This window comes from Delphinapterus leucas, chromosome 7 (genome assembly GCF_059928025.1).
Source record: "Delphinapterus leucas isolate spDelLeu-1000000601 "Yukka" chromosome 7, BTC_Dleu_Yukka2, whole genome shotgun sequence".
Lineage (NCBI taxonomy): Eukaryota > Metazoa > Chordata > Mammalia > Artiodactyla > Monodontidae > Delphinapterus > Delphinapterus leucas.
In genome coordinates this window covers 60,082,910-60,101,421 of record NC_143135.1, presented here as the reverse complement: position 1 = coordinate 60,101,421, position 18,512 = coordinate 60,082,910, and the positions used below count along the sequence as shown (strand labels likewise).

The window sequence follows — 18,512 nt, the reverse complement described above, 5'->3', positions numbered from 1 at the left end:
AAAAAAACAGTTAAGAGCTATCATGTATTTGTGGAGTGCCTGTGATGGGAAGGACACTATGATAAGTGCCTTATACATTTACCCCTGTCAAAAGGTAGAAATGGGCCACATGGGTGATAGTGGGGGCCTTTTCACTGAAGGTGATTGGATGCTGGATGACATGTGACAGGAATGTTGAGCCAGGAGTCAAACCTCAAATGGGGTTCTATGATGCCATGACCCTAAACCTAATTCACTAAAGAATGCTCTGAATTGAGGCTCAGTTCCAAGAAGTCTGTGATGACAAGAAATCCAATCAGTCCCCCATAGGCACTCTGGCAAAACCTAGTATTCCAAGAGACTGGCCAGTCCTTTGGATTTTGCCCTGGAATAAAATTAAATAGTCATGTCAAATAGCACATGACTTCATATATAGTACCTTCACTAGCTGCAAGCACCCCAGCTGGGCACCAGCCAGAGCCTCACTATATGGCAAGGCGGTAAGAGTGCATTTGTGTCAAACACACCACAGAAGGAAACTGTTCTAGCTTCGTTCTTGGTCTTTCCTTAAACATCTTTAAAAATTTTTGTGATTCACTGACAATGATCACTTCACAAAAATCTCCTACTCAACTAATTTCAGAAGACACTGAAATTCTACAAATCAACTGTTCATCTTCTGCAGTTCTAATAAGTCCTTGCTAATTCTCAGTACAATCAACAAAAAAGAAATTTAAGCACAAACAAAATTTTAAAATAGATAAAATGGATTGCATCAAAATTAAAAACTTGCACTGGCAAGGACATCATTAAGAAAGTTAGGATAAAAGACAGCCTCCTCAATAAGTGGTGCTGGGAAAACTGGACAGGTACATGTACAAGTATGAAATTAGAACACTCCCTAACACCATACACAAAAATAAACTCGAAATGGATTAAAGACCTAAATGTAAGGCCAGACACTATCAAACTCTTAGAGGAAAACATAGGCAGAACACTCTATGACATAAATCACAGCAAGATCCTCTTTGACCCACCTCCTAGAAAAATGGAAATAAAAACAAAAACAAACAAATGGGACCTAATGAAACTTAAAAGCTTTTGCACAGCAAAGGAAACCATAAACAAGACCAAAAGACAACCCTAAGAATGGGAGAAAATATTTGCAAATGAAGCAACTGACAAAGGATTAATCTCCAAAATTTACAAGCAGTTCATGCAGCTCAATATCAAAAAAACAAACAACCCAATCCAAAAGTGGGCAGAAGACCTAAACAAACATTTCTCCAAAGAAGACATACAGATTGCCAACAAACACATGAAAGGATGCTCAACATCACTAGTAATTAGAGAAATGCAAATCAAAATTACAATGAGGTATCACCTCACACCAGTCAGAATGGCCATCATCTAAAAATCTACAAACAATAAATGCTGGAGAGGGTGTGGAGAAAAGGGAACCCTCTTGCACTGTTGGTGGGAATGTAAATTGATACAACCACTGTGGAGAACAGTATGGAGGTTCCTTTAAAAATAGAACTACCATACATCCCAGCAATCCCACTACTAGGCATATACCCTGAGAAAACCATAATTAAAAACGAGTCATGTACTAAAATGTTCATTGCAGCTCTATTTACAATAGCCAGGACATGGAAGCAACCTAAGTGTCCATCATCAGATGAATGGATAAAGATGTGGCGCATACATACAATGGAATATTACTCAGCCATAAAAAGAAACGAAACTGAGATATTTGTAGTGAGGTGGATGGACCTAGAGTCTGTCTTACAGAGTGATGTAAGTCAGAAAGAGAAAAACAAATACCGTATGCTAACACATATATATGGAATCTAAGAAAAAAAAAAACAACAAGGTCATGAAGAACCTAGGGGTAAGACAGGAATAAAGACACAGACCTACTAGAGAATGGACTTGAGGATATGGGGAGGGGGAAGGGTAAGCTGTGACAAAATGAGAGAGTGGCATGGACATATATACACTACCAAACGTAAAACAGATTGCTAGTGGGAAGCAGCCGCATAGCACAGGGAGATCAGCTCGGTGGTTTGTGACCACCTAGAGGGGTGGGATAGGGAGGGTGGGAGGGAGACGCAAGAGGGAAGATATACGGGGACATATGTATATGTATAACTGAGTCACTTTGTTATAAAGCAGAAACTAACACACCATTGTAAAGCAATTATACTCCAATAAAGATGTTAAAAAAAAAAAAGTTAAAAGACAACCCACAGAATAGGAGAAAGTATCTGCAAATACTTATACTTGCAGATATAAGGGACTTATATCTGCAAGTACTCTTACAACTCAATAGTAAAAAGATAAACAACTCAGCTGAAAAATAGGCAAAGGATTTGAATAGACATTTCTCCAAAAGATATACAAATGATCAATGGGCACATGAAAAGATACTCAACGTCATTATTCATTAGGGAAACACCAATCAAATCTACACTGAGATACCACTACACACTCACTAAAACAGTTTTAGTTATTAACAAGACAAACAATAACGAGTATTGACAAGGAAGGGGAGAAACTGGAACCCTCAGGCATTGTTGGTGGGAATATAAAATGGTGCAGCTATTTTGCATAACAGCTTGAAAGTTCCTCAAAATGTTAGACATATCTTTACCAGATGATGCAGCAATTCCAGCTGCTAGGTGTATATCCAAGAGAAATGAAAATACATTTCCATTTTCAAAAAAGCATGTATACAAATGTTCATAGCAGCATTATTTTTTTTCATATTTATTTATTTATTTATTTAGGCTGTGCCGGGTCTTAGCTGTGGCACGTGGGATTTTCGTTGAGGCATGCAGGATCTTTAGTTGTAACATGTGGGCTTCTTAGTTGCGGCATGCGGGATCTAGTTCCCCAACCAGAGATCGAACCCGGGCCCCCTGTACTGGGAGCGTGGAGTCTTACCCACTGGACCACCAGGGAAGTCCCAGCAGCATTATTCTTAATAGCCAAAATGTGGAAACAACTCAAATGTCCAACAACTGACGAGTAGATATATAAAATGTGGTATAGGGACTTCCCTGGTTTTCCAGTGGCTAAGACTCCACATTCCCAATGCAGGGGGGCCGGGTGTGATCTCTGGTCAGGGAACTAGATCCCACATGCTGCAACTAAGAGCTTGCATGCCGCTACAAAGATCCTGCATGCCACAACTAAGACCCAGTGCAGCCAAATAAATTTAGGAAAAAATAAATAAAAAATAAAATAAAATGTGGTATATCCATACAAAAATATTATTTGGCAATAAAAAGGAATAAATTATGAAGTAATGATCCACGTTACAATGTGCAAAAACCTTGAAGACATTGTGCTAAGTGAAAGAAGCCAGTCACAAAAAACCATATATGGTATCATCCCATTCATATGAAATGCCCCAAATAGGCAAACCTATAGAGGCAGACAGTAGATTAGCAGTTGCCTAATTGGGGGGTGGTTTGAGGGGAAGGGAGAAGAAGGTAGAGGTTAGGGGGATTGACTACTAATGGGTATGAGGTTTCTTTTGGGGGGTGATGGAAATGTTACAAATTTTATTGTAATAATGGTTGCACAAATCTGAATATACTAAAAACCATTAAATTGTACACCTTAAATGGGTAAATTGAATGGTATGTGAATTATCTCAGTGAAGCTATTTAAAATAAAGCTATCAGGAAATTCTGAAGGGATCACTGACTCTGAGTCTCACTGTGGGGTGATCCAGGTGGGCTGCTTGTTGGGAGCCCCTAATATCAGCATCTTTTAGGTTGCATTCACCAGGAAAGAGGCTTATACCATCACCTGGAGAGTGAGGTTCTGCCTGACAATGTTCTGGGAGCTCTTAAAAATAATTTTTTTTTTAATTTAGACATGAATTAGAAGTTTTTCTCAGACAATACAGTTTTGGTACTAGTTTTTCCTGCCAGAATAACTGAAAATACTTTCCAGAGATCACGAGGAAGGGAATTGACATTTACTAAGCCTCTAGGCACTTCCCATTCTCTAGTGCAGTCTGTGGGATGACATTACGTTAATATTCTCATTTTTACAGATGAGGAAACCAAGGTTCAGAAAGTAACAGAGCTAGAAAGAGGTGAAGCTCTGATGTCTGAATCCAGTGCCAAGCTCTGCTCACTTTACTACAGCTGCCTTTGCTTTGGTTAGCCTCCGTTCAAAAAGATCCTTCTCACCTTTCTTCTATGAAAGAGTGCCATTGAAACAGTTCTTCTCATCCATTCATATGAACCATGGCTCTCTGACAAATATCATGAGAAGTGAAATCAGGGTTATATGGCAGGAAAATACCCCTTTCCTCTTTGAGGGACAAAGATCATGTCTCACATTCTTTACATGTTCAACAACCCCTAGTACAAAAATCTATACTAGTTCTGGTTCCCCAAAAAATATCAAAGTATTTTACCTTGTAGATGGTAGTTGTCTTTAAAATAATTCCCAAATCTGTGGTATTTTTTAAAGGAAAAATCATGGAAGAGCTGGCACACTTACCTCTGGCATCTGTTTTATCCGACTCACTGAGACCTATATCATCCTTGGCATCAGTGCTTCCCTCAACACCATGTCTTATGAAAAACTTAATATCATTTTCATCAACTTCACTCTCATCATCTGTATCATATTTCTGTAGTCCTTCCAATAGCTTTACTGCTGCTAAATGGGCAAACCTGTAGAAAAGAATTAGTAATTACAAGATCCACAATCTTTTTCAAATTGAAATAGCAGTTTGCATTTAATTTAGGGAATTACACTCTACATTATCCCACCAACTCACGCACCAGTGAAGAACGAAAACTGTATCTGAAGGTCAGTGACAATTTGATGCATATCCAGCAATGCGGGGAATTCAAACAGTTAGTGGAAACTAAGGACAAGCAGTCATATTAAAGAATGATTCCAGAATTTTTTTTTTGGCCACGCCGCGGGGCTTGTGGGATCTTAGCTGCCTGACCAGGGATTGAACCCGGGCCCTTGGCAGTGAAAGCGAGGAGTCCTAACTACTGGACTGCCTGGGAATTCCCAGATTCCATTTTTTAGTGGCAAAAATCCAACTGAAAGAAGTGACCCAATATCAAAAGAATATTTGGTGTGTCCCCAAACGGAGCTGCTCAACTGAGTAGAAAGCCCGGAACCACCCTACTTGATTTACCTGTATTTACTACCTTTTCCTGATGGCCTAATTTAGATCATAGAATTAGTTCTGGTTCCAGAGGGAAAACTATAGCTCTAGCCCCCTTAATCTTCATCCTTCCTCAACCCTCAAAGCACTCAGCATGGCTTTGAAATTTAATGGAAAAATAATGACTTTCATATCCACATTTCTTATTTTCTTTGAGCTTTCCCACATCTCTATGAAGCTTCTAATAATATACCCTTGGTTTTCAAGTTGTTGTTGTGATTGCATGTAATCTGCATTATTTTTCCCACAGTTTTGCTAATTAAAATGTTCAATGCTGGGACTTCCCTGGTGGTGCAGTGGTTGAGAGTCCGCCTGCCAATGCAGGGGACACGGATTTGAGCCCTGGTCTGGGAAGATCCCACATGCCACGGAGCAACTAAGTCCGTGCGCCACAGCAACTGAGCCTGCGCTCTAGAGCCCGCAAGCCATAACTACTGAGCCCGTGTGCCACAACCGCTGAAGCCTGTGCGCATAGAGGCCGTGCTCTGCAGCAAAATAAGCCACCGCAGTGAGAAGCCCGCATACCGCAACTAGAGAAAGCCCGCGCACAGCAACAAAAACCCAACCTAAGCAAAAATAAATAAATTAATTAATTTTTTTAAAAAAAATGTTCAGTGCTTTCTCTTAGGACATGGAGAATTACTCGCTAAACATAAAAACCTCAAATTTTATTTTGTTCACACACTTCCATAACCATGTGCACATGCACACATATATCTTTACCTTTCACCAGGTACTGCAAATCATTAACAATATAGTAATAAACATAGGAAGTTGTACGGTTAATAGAATTCATTATCTCTATTACTAGATTGTCACTTCACAGCTATCATTTACTGAGTACTTGCTTTACGCCAGATTCAAGGTTGTTTCTATAACACTACACTCACACTAGCACTTTGGTGCATGAATGACAAAGAAATGTGGGTCAGAAATTATGAATATATTCAGATACAGTACTAAATCACCCATGTAATACTGATATAAAGACAGACAAATACATCAATGGATAAAATACAGACTATGGAAATAAGCCCACGCATACATGGACACCTGACGTGGACAAAGACACAAAGGCAATAGAAGAAAAAGGACAGCTTTTTTAACAAATGGTGCTAGAACAATTAGATATCCATATGCAAAAAAAAGAACTTGGATACATACCTCATACCACATACAAAAATTAACTCAAAATGGATCACAGACCTTAATGTAAAACCTAAAACTGTATCTATAACAATGTCTAAAAGAAAACATAAAAGAAAATCTTTGTGACTTGGTATAAATCAGAGATTTCTTAGATATGATACCAAAAGCATAACCCATAAAAGAGCAAATTGATAAAAAATTTTGCTCTTCATTGTTAAGAGAATGAAAAAACAAACCACAACTGGGAGAAAATCTTCACAAAACAAAAATCTGAGAAAGAACTAGTATCCAGAATATAGAAAGAGTTCTTAAAACTCAACAATAAGAAAACCACCCAAGTTTTAAAAGTGGATAAAAGATCTGAACAGTCACTTCACCAAAGGAAAACGTACAAATGGCAAATATGTATATGAAAAGATGCCCCAAATCATTTTCCATTAGGAAAAAACAAAAAACACAATGAGACACCACTACACACCTACTGGAATTACGAAAATCAAAAACTCTGACAAAATCAAATGCTGGCAAGGTAAGAAGCAACAGAAACACTCATCCACTGCTGATGGAATGCAAATTGGTGTGGTCACTTTGGAAGGCACTGTGGCAGTTTCTTATAAAGATAAACACACCCTCTTAGCATCTGACTCAGCAATCCTACTCCTACATATTACTCAAGTGAACTGAAAACTTATGTTCACACAAAAATCTGTATCTGAATGTTTATAGCAGCTTTATTCATAATCACCAAAAAGTAGATACAAACAAGATATCCTTCAACAGATTAGGGGATAAGCAAACTATGGAATACTATGGAATTCCACAGTCAATGGAATACTACTCAGCAATAAGAGATGAACCACTAATACACATGAATGATTTTCAAAATAATTATGCTGAGTGGAAAAAGCCAAATATATAAGAGTACATACTGTATGATTCCATTTATATAAAATTCTAGCAAATGCAAACTAATCTATAGTGACAGAAAGCAAATTAGTGTCTGTTTGGGGATGGGGCAGTGGAAAGCAGTAGGAGGGAGAGATTACAAAGGTGCACAAGGAGATTTTAGGGGGTGATGGATATGTTCACTATCTTGATTGTGGTGATGATTTCACAGGTATATACATATATCAGAATTCATCAGTTTGTGCTGCACAAATATGTGTACTTTACTATATGCCAATTATACCTTGATAAAGCTATTTTAAAAAATAAAAAATAGTGGGCCTGAGTTGATAATGATGCTACTATGTGGTAAAACAAAACCATATTCCATGGCTTCAAAGAGATCCCACAGACAAAATTTTAAGGAACATGAACTCACAAACAAAAATTGCATGGCAATTTAATGAATAATTAGGCCCTTGCATCCCGTCAAGCCTCATGTGCAACTTTTAGCCCACACTCCTACTTTAGATTCAAGCAGTTCTGAACCACATGCGTTCCTCAGACACACAAGGTGTTATCTTAAAACTCTTCCTCCTTCAAGTGTCAGCATAAATGTTGCTTTCTCCAAAAAAAAGTTTTCCCAGACTTCTATATAAATTCTGTCCCCCGCAGTTGCCTTCATAACTCTTACCATCATCTGTATTAACATTTCTCCCCCACAACTTTAGAATAGGAATACTTGGGCACTTTTTCTTCTGTGCTCTTACTGCACCTTATACATGACATGTAATACGACATACTGATTATAATCAATAAAAGTTATGTTTGCACATTTGTCTCTCCACAAGACTGTAAGTTTCTTGAGGGCAAGGACTATTTTTTTTCATCTTGGTAAACTTAATGCTAACCATAGCACTTGGAGCATGGTAAGTATACAGGAGGTTGAATGAAAAAACAATCAAATGAACAAATGGATGAACTAAATATTCTGTGAGGGCCTGACCTGAATGAGCTAGAGGTGTTCAATAATAGGTGTTACATTTAATTCAAATATAAATATTAAAATTTGTTTCAAAATCCATGTGACTCCTTTTGATTACTCCTTTTTATCACACAGCATTTCTCAACAGGTACCAGCATTTGGGTGGGACAATTCTTTGTTGTACACTACTGTTCTGAGCACTGTAGAATGTCTGGCATTCCTGGACCTGACCTCATGAAACATTAGTGATGGTCTCCATCACTGTGACAACCCCCTCCCCACATTTCCAAATGCACACCCCCCAAGAAGGGGGACTACTACCTCCCAGCTGAGAATCACTGCTTTAGAGAGAAGAGCTGATATGTTGTCAAATGTTAATTCAGCTTGAAAATTATCATTCCATCAGCATTTGACTGAGTCCTATAATCCAGAAATCTTCAGAGATTTCTGAGTATAGGAGAGTAAATGCAAAACTTTAAAAACAAAAGAAAGAAGCAAAGCAGATAGGGATACCTCTTAGCCACATCACTGGGTTTCTCTCTTGCTTTGTTGGTAATATTACTGTCTGCTCCCATTTTAATTAGCCACTGCAAACACTCTATGTGGCCTTGCCCAGCAGCTGTAAAAACAAAACAAAATGTACACACAAAAAAGTTACTGTTATTAGAACAATTTTCTAAAATTTTGGACAGTACCACTGCAGAGTATTTTTGTAAATACTAATCCTTACAATAACCAGCAGAAGTAGGTTGGCCAGATGTTATTTTCTCTATTTCATTTATTCATTCATTAGACAAATATTTAATCAAGTATCTGCTGTACTCAGGCCCTATGCAGAGAGCTTTACATACAGATATAGATGTTGAAGCTCAAAGAGGCTATTTAACATCATACAGCCAGTAAGTAATGGATTTGAAACTATAATCTAGGTTTTTTCTAATCCTTATCCAGTGTTCATCTACTGTATTCATAGCTCCTGACCAATCTTGTACCAGGCCAAATGTAAGTGCAATCTGTGTGAATGTGAAACACTTTGAAAATCTTTTGCCATCTTGTATAAATAGCTTATTCCTCTGACCCTCATAACTCAAAATGTTCAGGGCCCCTCACTGATTACCTAAACTGTTCACCACCTTTCTTTAAAACACATGCACTCAATATTAATTTTCACCTCCACAACTCTGCTTGTGTGTCTTCTTACCTAGTGCCCATCACTCAATCATATGATCATCTAATTTCTCCCCTCCTTCTAGGTCCATCTCAAAATGCAGGGAAACTGTTGGGGGGAAACTCAGTCTAAAAAGATCTGAGTTTAGGTCCACTAAACAACAGATTGGAGGACAGGACAGAACTTAGCAAGTGGCTGGCATATAAAGACACTCAATAAATGTCTATAGAGTTGATGAATAAATGAATGGAAAAAAATGAATGAAACCTCAGCTTTGCTCTTACTAGCTGTGTAACCTCAGTCAAGAAACCAGAGGGGGGACTTCCCTGGTGGCGCAGTGGTTAAGAATCCGCCTGCCAATGCAGGGGACATGGGTCCGAGCCCTGGTCCGGGAAGATCCCACATGCCGTGGAGCAACTAAGCCCATGTGCCACAACTACTGAAGCCCGTGTGCTTAGAGCCTGTGCTCTGCAACAAGAGAAGGCACTGCAATGAGAAGCCCGCGAACCACAACAAAGAGTAGCCCCTGCTCGCCCCAACTAGAGAAAGCCAGTGTGCAGCAGCAAAGACCCAACACAGCCAAAAATAAATAATAAATAATTTTTTAAATAAATAAATAAAAAATAAAAGCTAAATAACTCAACAGCAATTGTGTCAGAACTGAAGATGAAGCAGGAATCATAACTTACCTTTATGCATAAGAGTTGATCCATTATTATCACGTTCATTAATATTGATTACTCCATCTTCTATTAATTTCTTAAGCATTTCCAAATCACCCTTAAAGGCAGCCACATGACCTGGAAATGCTAAAGCTATGAATTAAAAATTCAGCATTTCAGGAAACATAGGAATTCGTTCCTTTTCCCTGCCTTAATCAGTCACACATTTCAGGTTTCAGTATTAACTCAACTATGAGAATGTTACATTGGAATTAGTTCAGTTGATGCAATGACAAGTAATAGAAAGAGAATCATAAAATAAGATTATTATTAACAGTGTAGCCTTTCCATCCCTCAGGATCTCAAACATGCCAGGAATATATGGTACCAGAACTATTCTTGCCATCTTCCCTGTTTCTCTCAGGCCACCACAAAACACAAGGAGATGGTCATTTTCAACCCTTTGTATAAAGACATACTTGGTCTCAAGTCCTACATTTGCACAGACCACTCCCTCCCTGTTTACAAGTGAAGAAAGCAAAAGAAACTGGAAGGAGATAAAGTATATGTGTGTATCTATACATAAACATAGGCATAGACAGGTGTGAATACACCTGACCTAGTGCCTAGCACATAGTAAATACTTAATAAAATGTTTTTAATGATAACAATGAGATATACTGAGCCCTTACTGAATGCCAAGCATGGTAGCAAACACTTGTAAGGATTGCCTCATTTAACCCTCTCAACAACCCTGAGGTAGCTATTCTCATTTCTGTATATGGAAAGGAAACAACCTAGAATACCCAAGGAGTATTTTAAAAAGGACAAAGTTGGAGACTTATAATACCTGACTGTAAGTCTTACTATAAAGCTACAGTAATCAAAACTGTGTAGTACTGGGATTCCCTGGTGGTGCAGTGGTTAAGAATCTGCCTGCCAATGCAGGGGACATGGGCTTGAGCCCTGGTCCGGGAAGATCCCACACGCCGCAGAGCAACTAAGCCAGTGCGCCACAACTACTGAGCCTGCGCTCTAGAACCCATGAACCACAACTACTGAAGCCTGTGCACCTAGAGCCTGTGCTCCGCAACAAGAGAAGCCACTGCAATGAGAAGCCCGCGCACCGCAACCAACAGTAGGATAGCCCCCGCTCACCGCAACCAGAGAAAGCCCCCGTGCAGCAACGAAGACCCAATGCAACCAAAAATAAAATAAATAAATTTATTTTAAAAAAGAGAGAGACACGAGAGCTTGCTTCCTCTCTTTCAAAAAAAAAAAAAAACACTTTGTAGTACAGGCAAAGAGACCTACCAATAAGACAGAATGCATAAACAAAATACGCATCCATACAATGGAATACTATTCAGCAATAAAGAGTAACGAACTACTAATATACACAACACAAATGAATCTCAAAAGATTAGAGAAACCCATTAGAAATCCATTTCCATTAGAAAACCCAAACTAATCTATAGTGACAGAAAACAAATCAGTGGCTGTGTGCGGCCAGGGTGAAAAGAGGGATGAACTACAAGAGGGTATGAAAAAACATTTGAGATGAACTGCATACTTTAAATAAATACAGTTTATTTTATGTAAATCATACTTTAATAAAGTTGCTTTTTTTAAACAAGGATATCATTTGTGAAAAAACAAGCCACAGTGTGAGAGAAAAAATCTATATCAGATAAAATAAATAAATGATTGGTATCAGAACTATATAAAACAGCTCAAATTATTTAGAAAAGGACAAAGAACACAATTTTACAGGCAATTCAATAGAAAACTAGAATAGCCAATAACTTTACTAAACAATGTTCAGCCTCATTAGTAATCAAAAAAATGCAAATAAAAACACAAGTTAAACCTCTTCATACCCAACTAAGTGGCAAAAATTTTTATGTCTGACAATACTGAATATTGTTTCTCTAAATTCTCACCAAACATTGCTGATGAGAGTGTAAATTACTACAACCACTCTGATAAAGAATGCAGCATTTATAACTATTTATACTGAAAATGGGCATATCCCAACAAGCAAAACCTAAAGTAGAGTTTCCCAACTATTTACCAAGGCAGTGCTCTTAACTCTCAATCTTCAGAGAAGATAGGCAGTACCTCAAGAAGCCTCATCCAACAGCACCAGTATGCTATACAAATATCATTTTCTATGTGGGCAAAGTGTGAAAAGGGTAGGGAAGCACTTCTCTAAAGAACATCCTGGGGCTTCCCTGGTGGCGCAGTGGTTGAGAGTCTGCCTGCCGATGTAGGAGACATGGGTTCGTGCCTCGGTCCAGGAAGATCCCACATGCCGCGGAGTGGCTGGGCCCGTGAGCCATGGCCGCTGAGCCTGCGCGTCTGGAGCCTGTGCTCCGCAACAGGAGAGGCCACAATAGTGAGGCCCATGCACCGCAAAAAAAAAAAAAAAAAAAAAAAAAGAACATCCTGTGCATGTAAACAAGGACACATACAAGAATATCAATTACCACCTTGATTGTAATTCTGAAAACTGTAAACAATCTAAATGTCAAATCAGAGAATGGATAAACAGTGTTTTTTATTAAATGCAATACCACAAACAATTTAAAAGAATAAACTAGAATACATCTATCTGTCTAATAAACCTCAAAAATCATAACATTTTGTGAAAAAAGAAAGTTAGAGAGGAGTATACATTACTATTTCATGCCATTTTTATAAAGTTTTAAAAGAAGTTTCAAAGACTTCTAGTTGTCCACTAAAATCCCCTTCCTTCCACAGTAACAAGAGCTGCATCTGAGCTGAGGCCTCTCAGCTGGGTACTAAATTATCCAGGCTTCCTTGCAGCTGGGTGTGGCCATGTGACTAAACTCTTGCCAAGAGAATGTTAGCAAAAGTGATGACTGCAAATTAGATCTTAAAAATCCTAGCTTAGGGCTTCCCTGGTGGCAAAGTGGTTGAGAGTCTGCCTGCCGATGCAGGGGACACAGGTTCGTGCCCCGGTCCGGGAAGATCCCACATGCCACGGAGCGGCTGGGCCCGTGAGCCATGGCTGCTGAGCCTGCGCGTCCGGAGCCTGTGCTCCGCAAGGGGAGAGGCCACAACAGTGAGAGGCCCGCGTACCGCAAAAAAAAAAAAAAAAGAATCCTAGCTTATACTCTTGTTCTCTCCCCACCTCCTGCTGGATTAGCAACAACTAGAGAGAGCTAGTTAGGAAGATAACAGGTCCCTGAATGACTACATAGAACAGATGCACTCTCCAACCAGGGCTATTATATAAAAGAAATAAACTTCTATATAATTTAAGCTGCTGAATTTTAGGATTTCTTATTAGATATAACAGTTTAGTCTCTTAAACTAAAAATACACAAAATGATACTGCAAATTTTTGTGAGTATATATATACTAAATATAAAACCTTAGAATGGAATCATAAATCCAAAATAATGGTTACCTCTGAGGGAGAAAAGGAAATGAATGGTATTAAGGAGAGAGAACCAGGAAGCTTCAAGTGTATCTTATCTATAATATTTTATTCTTAAATCTAGTGGTATAAAGAGTGTTCATTGAAGACTCTCAAGATGGCAGAGGAGTAAGATGTGGAGATCACCTTCCTCCCCACAAATACATCAAAAATACATCTACATGTGGAACAACTCCTACAGAACACCTACTGAACTCTGGAAGAAGACCTCAGACTTCCTAAAAGGCAAGACACTTCCCACATACGTGGGTAGGGCAAAAGAAAAAACAGAGACAAAAGAATAGGGCCGGGACCTGCACCAGTGGGAGGGAGCTGTGAAGCAGGAAAAGTTTCCACACACCAGGAAGCCCCTTCACTGGCGGAGACGGGGGGTGGGTGGGGAGGAAGCTTCGGAGCCATGGAGGAGAGCACAGCAACAGGGGTGTGGAGGGCAAAGTGGAGAGATTCCTGCACAGAGGATCGGTGCTGACCAGCACTCACCAGCCCGAGAGGCTTGTCTGCTCACCCGCCGGGGCGGGTGCAGGCTGGGAGCTGAGGCTCCGGCTTTGGTCAGATCCCAGGGAGAGGACTGGGGTTGGCGGCGTGAACACTGCCTGAAGGGGGCTAGTGCTCCACAGCTAGCCAGGAGGGAGTCCAGGAAAAAGCCTGGACCTGCCTAAGAGGCAAGAGACCATTGTTTCAGGGTGCGTGAGGAGAGGGGATTCAGAGCACCACCAAAACGAGCTCCAGAGGCGGGCGCAAGCCGTGTCTATCACAGCGGACACCAGAGATGGGCATGAAACGCTAAGGCTGCTGCTGCAGCCACCAAGATGCCTGTGTGCAAGCACAGGTCACTATCCACAGCTTCCCTCCCGGGAGCCTGTGCAGCTCGCTACTGCCAGGGTCCTCTGATCCAGGGACAACTTCCCTGGGATAACACACTGCAACGTCACGCCAGCCTCTGCCGCAGCAGACTCGCCCTGCATTCCCCTCCCTCTCCCTGGCCTGAGTGAGCCAGAGCCCCCTAATCAGTGGCACCTTTAACCCCCTCCTGTCTGGGTGGGGAACAGACGCCCTCAGGCGACCTACACACAGACGCAGGGCCAAATCCAAAGCTGAACCCCAGGAGCTGTGCCAACAAAGAGAAAGCGAAATTTCTCCCAGCAGCCTCAGGAGCAGTGGATTAAATCTCCACAATCAACGTGATGTACCCTGCATCTGTGGAATACCTGAATAAACAACGAATTATCCCAAAATTGAGACGGTGGACTTTGGGAACAACTGTAGATTTGGGGTGTGCTTTCTGCAACTAATTTCTTTCTGGTTTTATGTTTATCTTAGTTTAGTATTTAGAGCTTATTATTACTGGTAGATTTGTTTATTGATTTGATTGCTCTCTTTTTTTTAATATATATATATTTTATTTTCTCTTTTTGTGAGTGTGTATGCTTCTTCATGTGATTTTGTCTGTGTAGCTTTGCTTCTGCCATTTGTCCTAGGGTTCTGTCTGTCCCTTTTTTTTTTTTTTGGTATAGTTTTTAGCGCTTATCATCGGTGGATTTGTTTTTTCGTTTGGTTGCTCTCTTCTTCCTTTCTTATTTATTTTATTTCTTAATTTTTTATTATTAATAATATTTTATATTTTTTTAAATAAATTTATTTATTTATTTACTTTTCTTTCTTTCTTTTTCTCCCTTTTCTTCTGAGCTGTGTGGCTCACAGGGTCTTGGTGCTCCAGCCAGGTGTCAGGCCTGAGCCTCTGAGGTGGGAGAGCCAAGTTCAGGACACTTGTCTACCAGAGACCTCCCGGCCCCAAGTAATATCAAACAGTAAAAGCTCTCCCAGGCATCCGGTGGAGGGTCTGGGTAAGGGGCGGCAGGCGCCATGTCGGGTCGCGGAGGTGGCAAGAAGAAGCCCCTGAAGCAGCCCAAGAAGCAAGCCAAGGAGATGGACGAGGAAGATAAGGCATTCAAGCAGAAACAGAAGGAGGAGCAAAAGAAACTCGAGGAGCTAAAAGCGAAGGCCCCCTGGCCACAGGCGGAATTAAGAAATCTGGCAAAAAGTAAGCTGTTCCTTGTGCCTGAGGCAATGATGATCCTTAGTTCCATTCCTGTTTAAACATCTGGATTAAACATCTGGATTCCCTGCCATAACATCTGTTGCCACCTATAGCTAGAATGAAGTGTTGTCTTGGAACCTATTGTACATTTAAGAATAAACTTTTGTAAAAAAAAAAAAACTCTCCCAGAGATCTCCATCTCAACGCTAAGACCCACCTCCACTCAACAACCAGCAAGCTACAGTGGTGGACATCTTATGCCAAAAAACTATCAAGACAGGAACACAACCCCACCCATTAGCAGAGAGGCTGCCTAAAATCATAATAAGGTCATAGACACCCCAAAACACACCACCAGAAGCGGTCCTGCCCACCAGAAAGACAAGATCCAGTCCGACCCACTAGGACACAGGCACCAGACCCCTCCACCAGGAAGCCTACACAACCCACTGAACCAACCTCATCCACTAGGGGCAGACACCAAAAACAAAAGGAACTACGAACCTGCAGCCCATGAAAAGGAGACCCCAAACATAGTAAGTTAAACAAAATGAGAAGACAGAGAAATATGCAGCAGATGAAGGAGCAAGGTAAAAACCCACCAAATCAAACAAATGAAGAGGAAATAGGTAGCCTACCTGAAAAAGAATTCAGAGTAATGACAGTAAAGATGATGTAAAATCTTGGAAATAGAATGGAGAAAATATGAGAAACGTTTAACCAGGACCTAGAAGAACTAAAGAGCAAACAAACAATGATGAACAACACAATAAATGAAATTAAAAATTCTCTAGAAGGAATCAATAGCAGAATAACTGAGGCAGAAGAACAGATAAGTGACCTGGAAGATAAAATAGTGGAAATAACTACCGCAGAGCAGAATAAAGAAAAAAGAATGAAAAGAATTGAGGACAGTCTCAGAGACCTCTGGGACAACATTAAACGCATCAACATTCGAATTACAGGGGTCCCAGAAGAAGAAGAGAAAAAAAAAGGGACTGTGAAAATATTTGAGGAGATTATAGTTGTATAGTTGAAAACTTCCCTAATATGGGAAAGGAAATAGTGAATGGAGTCCAGAAAGTGCAGAGAGTCCCATACAGGATAAATCCAAGGAGAAACACGCCAAGACACATATGCCCAAGACATATATTAATCAAACTATCAGAAATTAAATACAAAGAAAAAATATTAAAAGCAGCAAGGCAAAAGCATCAAATAACATACAAGGGACTCCCCAGAAGGTTAACAGCTGATCTTTCAGCAGCAGCTCTGCAAGCCAGAAGGGAGTGGCAGGACATACTTGAAGTGATGAAAGGGAAAAATACCCAGCAAGGATCTCATTCAGATTCAACGGAGAAATTAAAACCTTTACAGACAAGCAAAATCTAAGAATTCAGTACCACCAAACCAGCTTTACAACAAATGCTAAAGGAACTTCTCTAGGCAGGAAACACAAGAGAAGGAAAAGACTTACAATAACAAACCCAAAACAATTAAGAAAATGGTAACAGGAACATACATATCAATAACTACCATAAATGTAAATGGATTAAATGTTCCAACCAAAAGACACAGACTGGCTGAATGGATACAAAAACAAGACCCATATATATGGTGTCTACAAGAGACCCACTTCAGACCTAGGGACACATACAGACTGAAAGTGAGGGGATGGAAAAAGATATTCCATGCAAATGGGAATCAAAAGAAAGCTGGAGTAGCAACTCTCATATCAGACAAAATAGACTTTAAAATAAAGACTATTACAAGAGACAAAGAAGGACACTTCATAATGATCAAGGAATCAATCCAAGAAGGTATAACAACTGTAAATATTTATGCACCCAACATAGGGGCACCTCAATACATAAGGGAAATGCTACCAGCCATAAAAGGGGAAATTGACAGTAACACAATCATAATAGGGGACTTTAACACCCCACTTTCACGAATGGACAGACCATCCAAAATGAAAATAAATAAGGGAACACAAGCTTTAAATGATACATTAAACAAGATGGACTTAATTGATATTTATAGGACATTCCATCCAAAAATAACAGAATACACTTTCTTCTCAAGTGCTCATGGCACATTCTCCAGGATAAGTCATATCTTGGGTCACAAATCAAGCCTTGGTAAATATAAGTAAATGGAAATTGTAACAAGTATCTTTTCCAACCACAATGCTATGAGACTAAATATCAATTACAGGAAAAGATCTGTAAAAAATACAAACACATGGAGGTTAAACAATACGATACTTAAAAACAATACTTAAAAACGAAGAGATCACTGAAGAAATCAAAAAACACTCAGAAACAAATGACAATGAAAACACGATGACCCAAAACCTATGGGATGTAGCAAAAGCAGTTCTAAGAGGGAAGTTTATGCAATACAATCCTACCTCAAGAAACAAGAAAAATCTCAAATAAACAACCTAACCTTACACCTAAAGCAATTAGAGAAAGAAGAACAAAAAAACCCCCACAGTTAGCAGAAAGAAAGAAATCATAAAGATCAGATCAGAAATAAATGAAAAAGAAATGAAGGAAACAATAGCAAAGATCAATAAAATTAAAAGCTGGTTCTTAGAGAAGATAAACAAAATAGATAAACCATTAGCCAGACTCATAAAGAAAAATAGGGAGAAGACTCAAATCAATATACTTAGAAATGAAAAAGGAGAAATAACTGACACTGCAGAAATACAAAGGACCATGAGCGATTACTACAAGCAACTATATGCCAATAAAATCGACAACCTGGAAGAAATGGACAAATTCTAAGAAAAGCACAACCCTCTGACACTGAACCAGGAAGAAATAGAAAACAAACAGACCAATCATAAGCACTAAAATCGAAACTGTGATAAAAAATCTTCCAACAGGGCTTCCCTGGTGGCGCAGTGGTTGAGAGTCCGCCTGCCGATGCAGGGGACATGGGTTCGTGCCCCAGT

The 18,512-nt window shown here is 39.6% G+C and overlaps 2 protein-coding genes across 8 annotated transcripts in view; one reads left to right on the top strand and one right to left on the bottom strand.

The window, feature by feature from the left end:
• The window catches only part of ANKRD42 (ankyrin repeat domain 42), a 104,224-nt gene that overhangs the window by 61,335 nt on the left and 24,377 nt on the right, over positions 1-18,512 (bottom strand). For all 7 annotated transcript variants that reach the window (XR_002647437.3, XM_089915362.1, XM_089915363.1 and 4 more), the window contains 3 exons: positions 10,071-10,196; positions 8,727-8,832; positions 4,507-4,682 (listed from right to left, as the gene is read on the bottom strand). Coding sequence is in view for 6 of the 7 variants with exons in the window: in XM_089915362.1 (XP_089771488.1) it covers positions 4,507-4,682; positions 8,727-8,832; positions 10,071-10,196 (408 nt within the window). In the remaining variant the exon portion in view is untranslated. The remainder of the gene's footprint in view (positions 1-4,506; positions 4,683-8,726; positions 8,833-10,070; positions 10,197-18,512) is intronic.
• Positions 15,319-15,709, top strand: LOC111184928 (translation machinery-associated protein 7). The gene is given in 2 exon segments (XM_022593966.3): positions 15,319-15,514; positions 15,517-15,709. Coding segments are annotated over 2 exon segments (180 nt in total). The 5' UTR covers positions 15,319-15,372; the 3' UTR covers positions 15,555-15,709.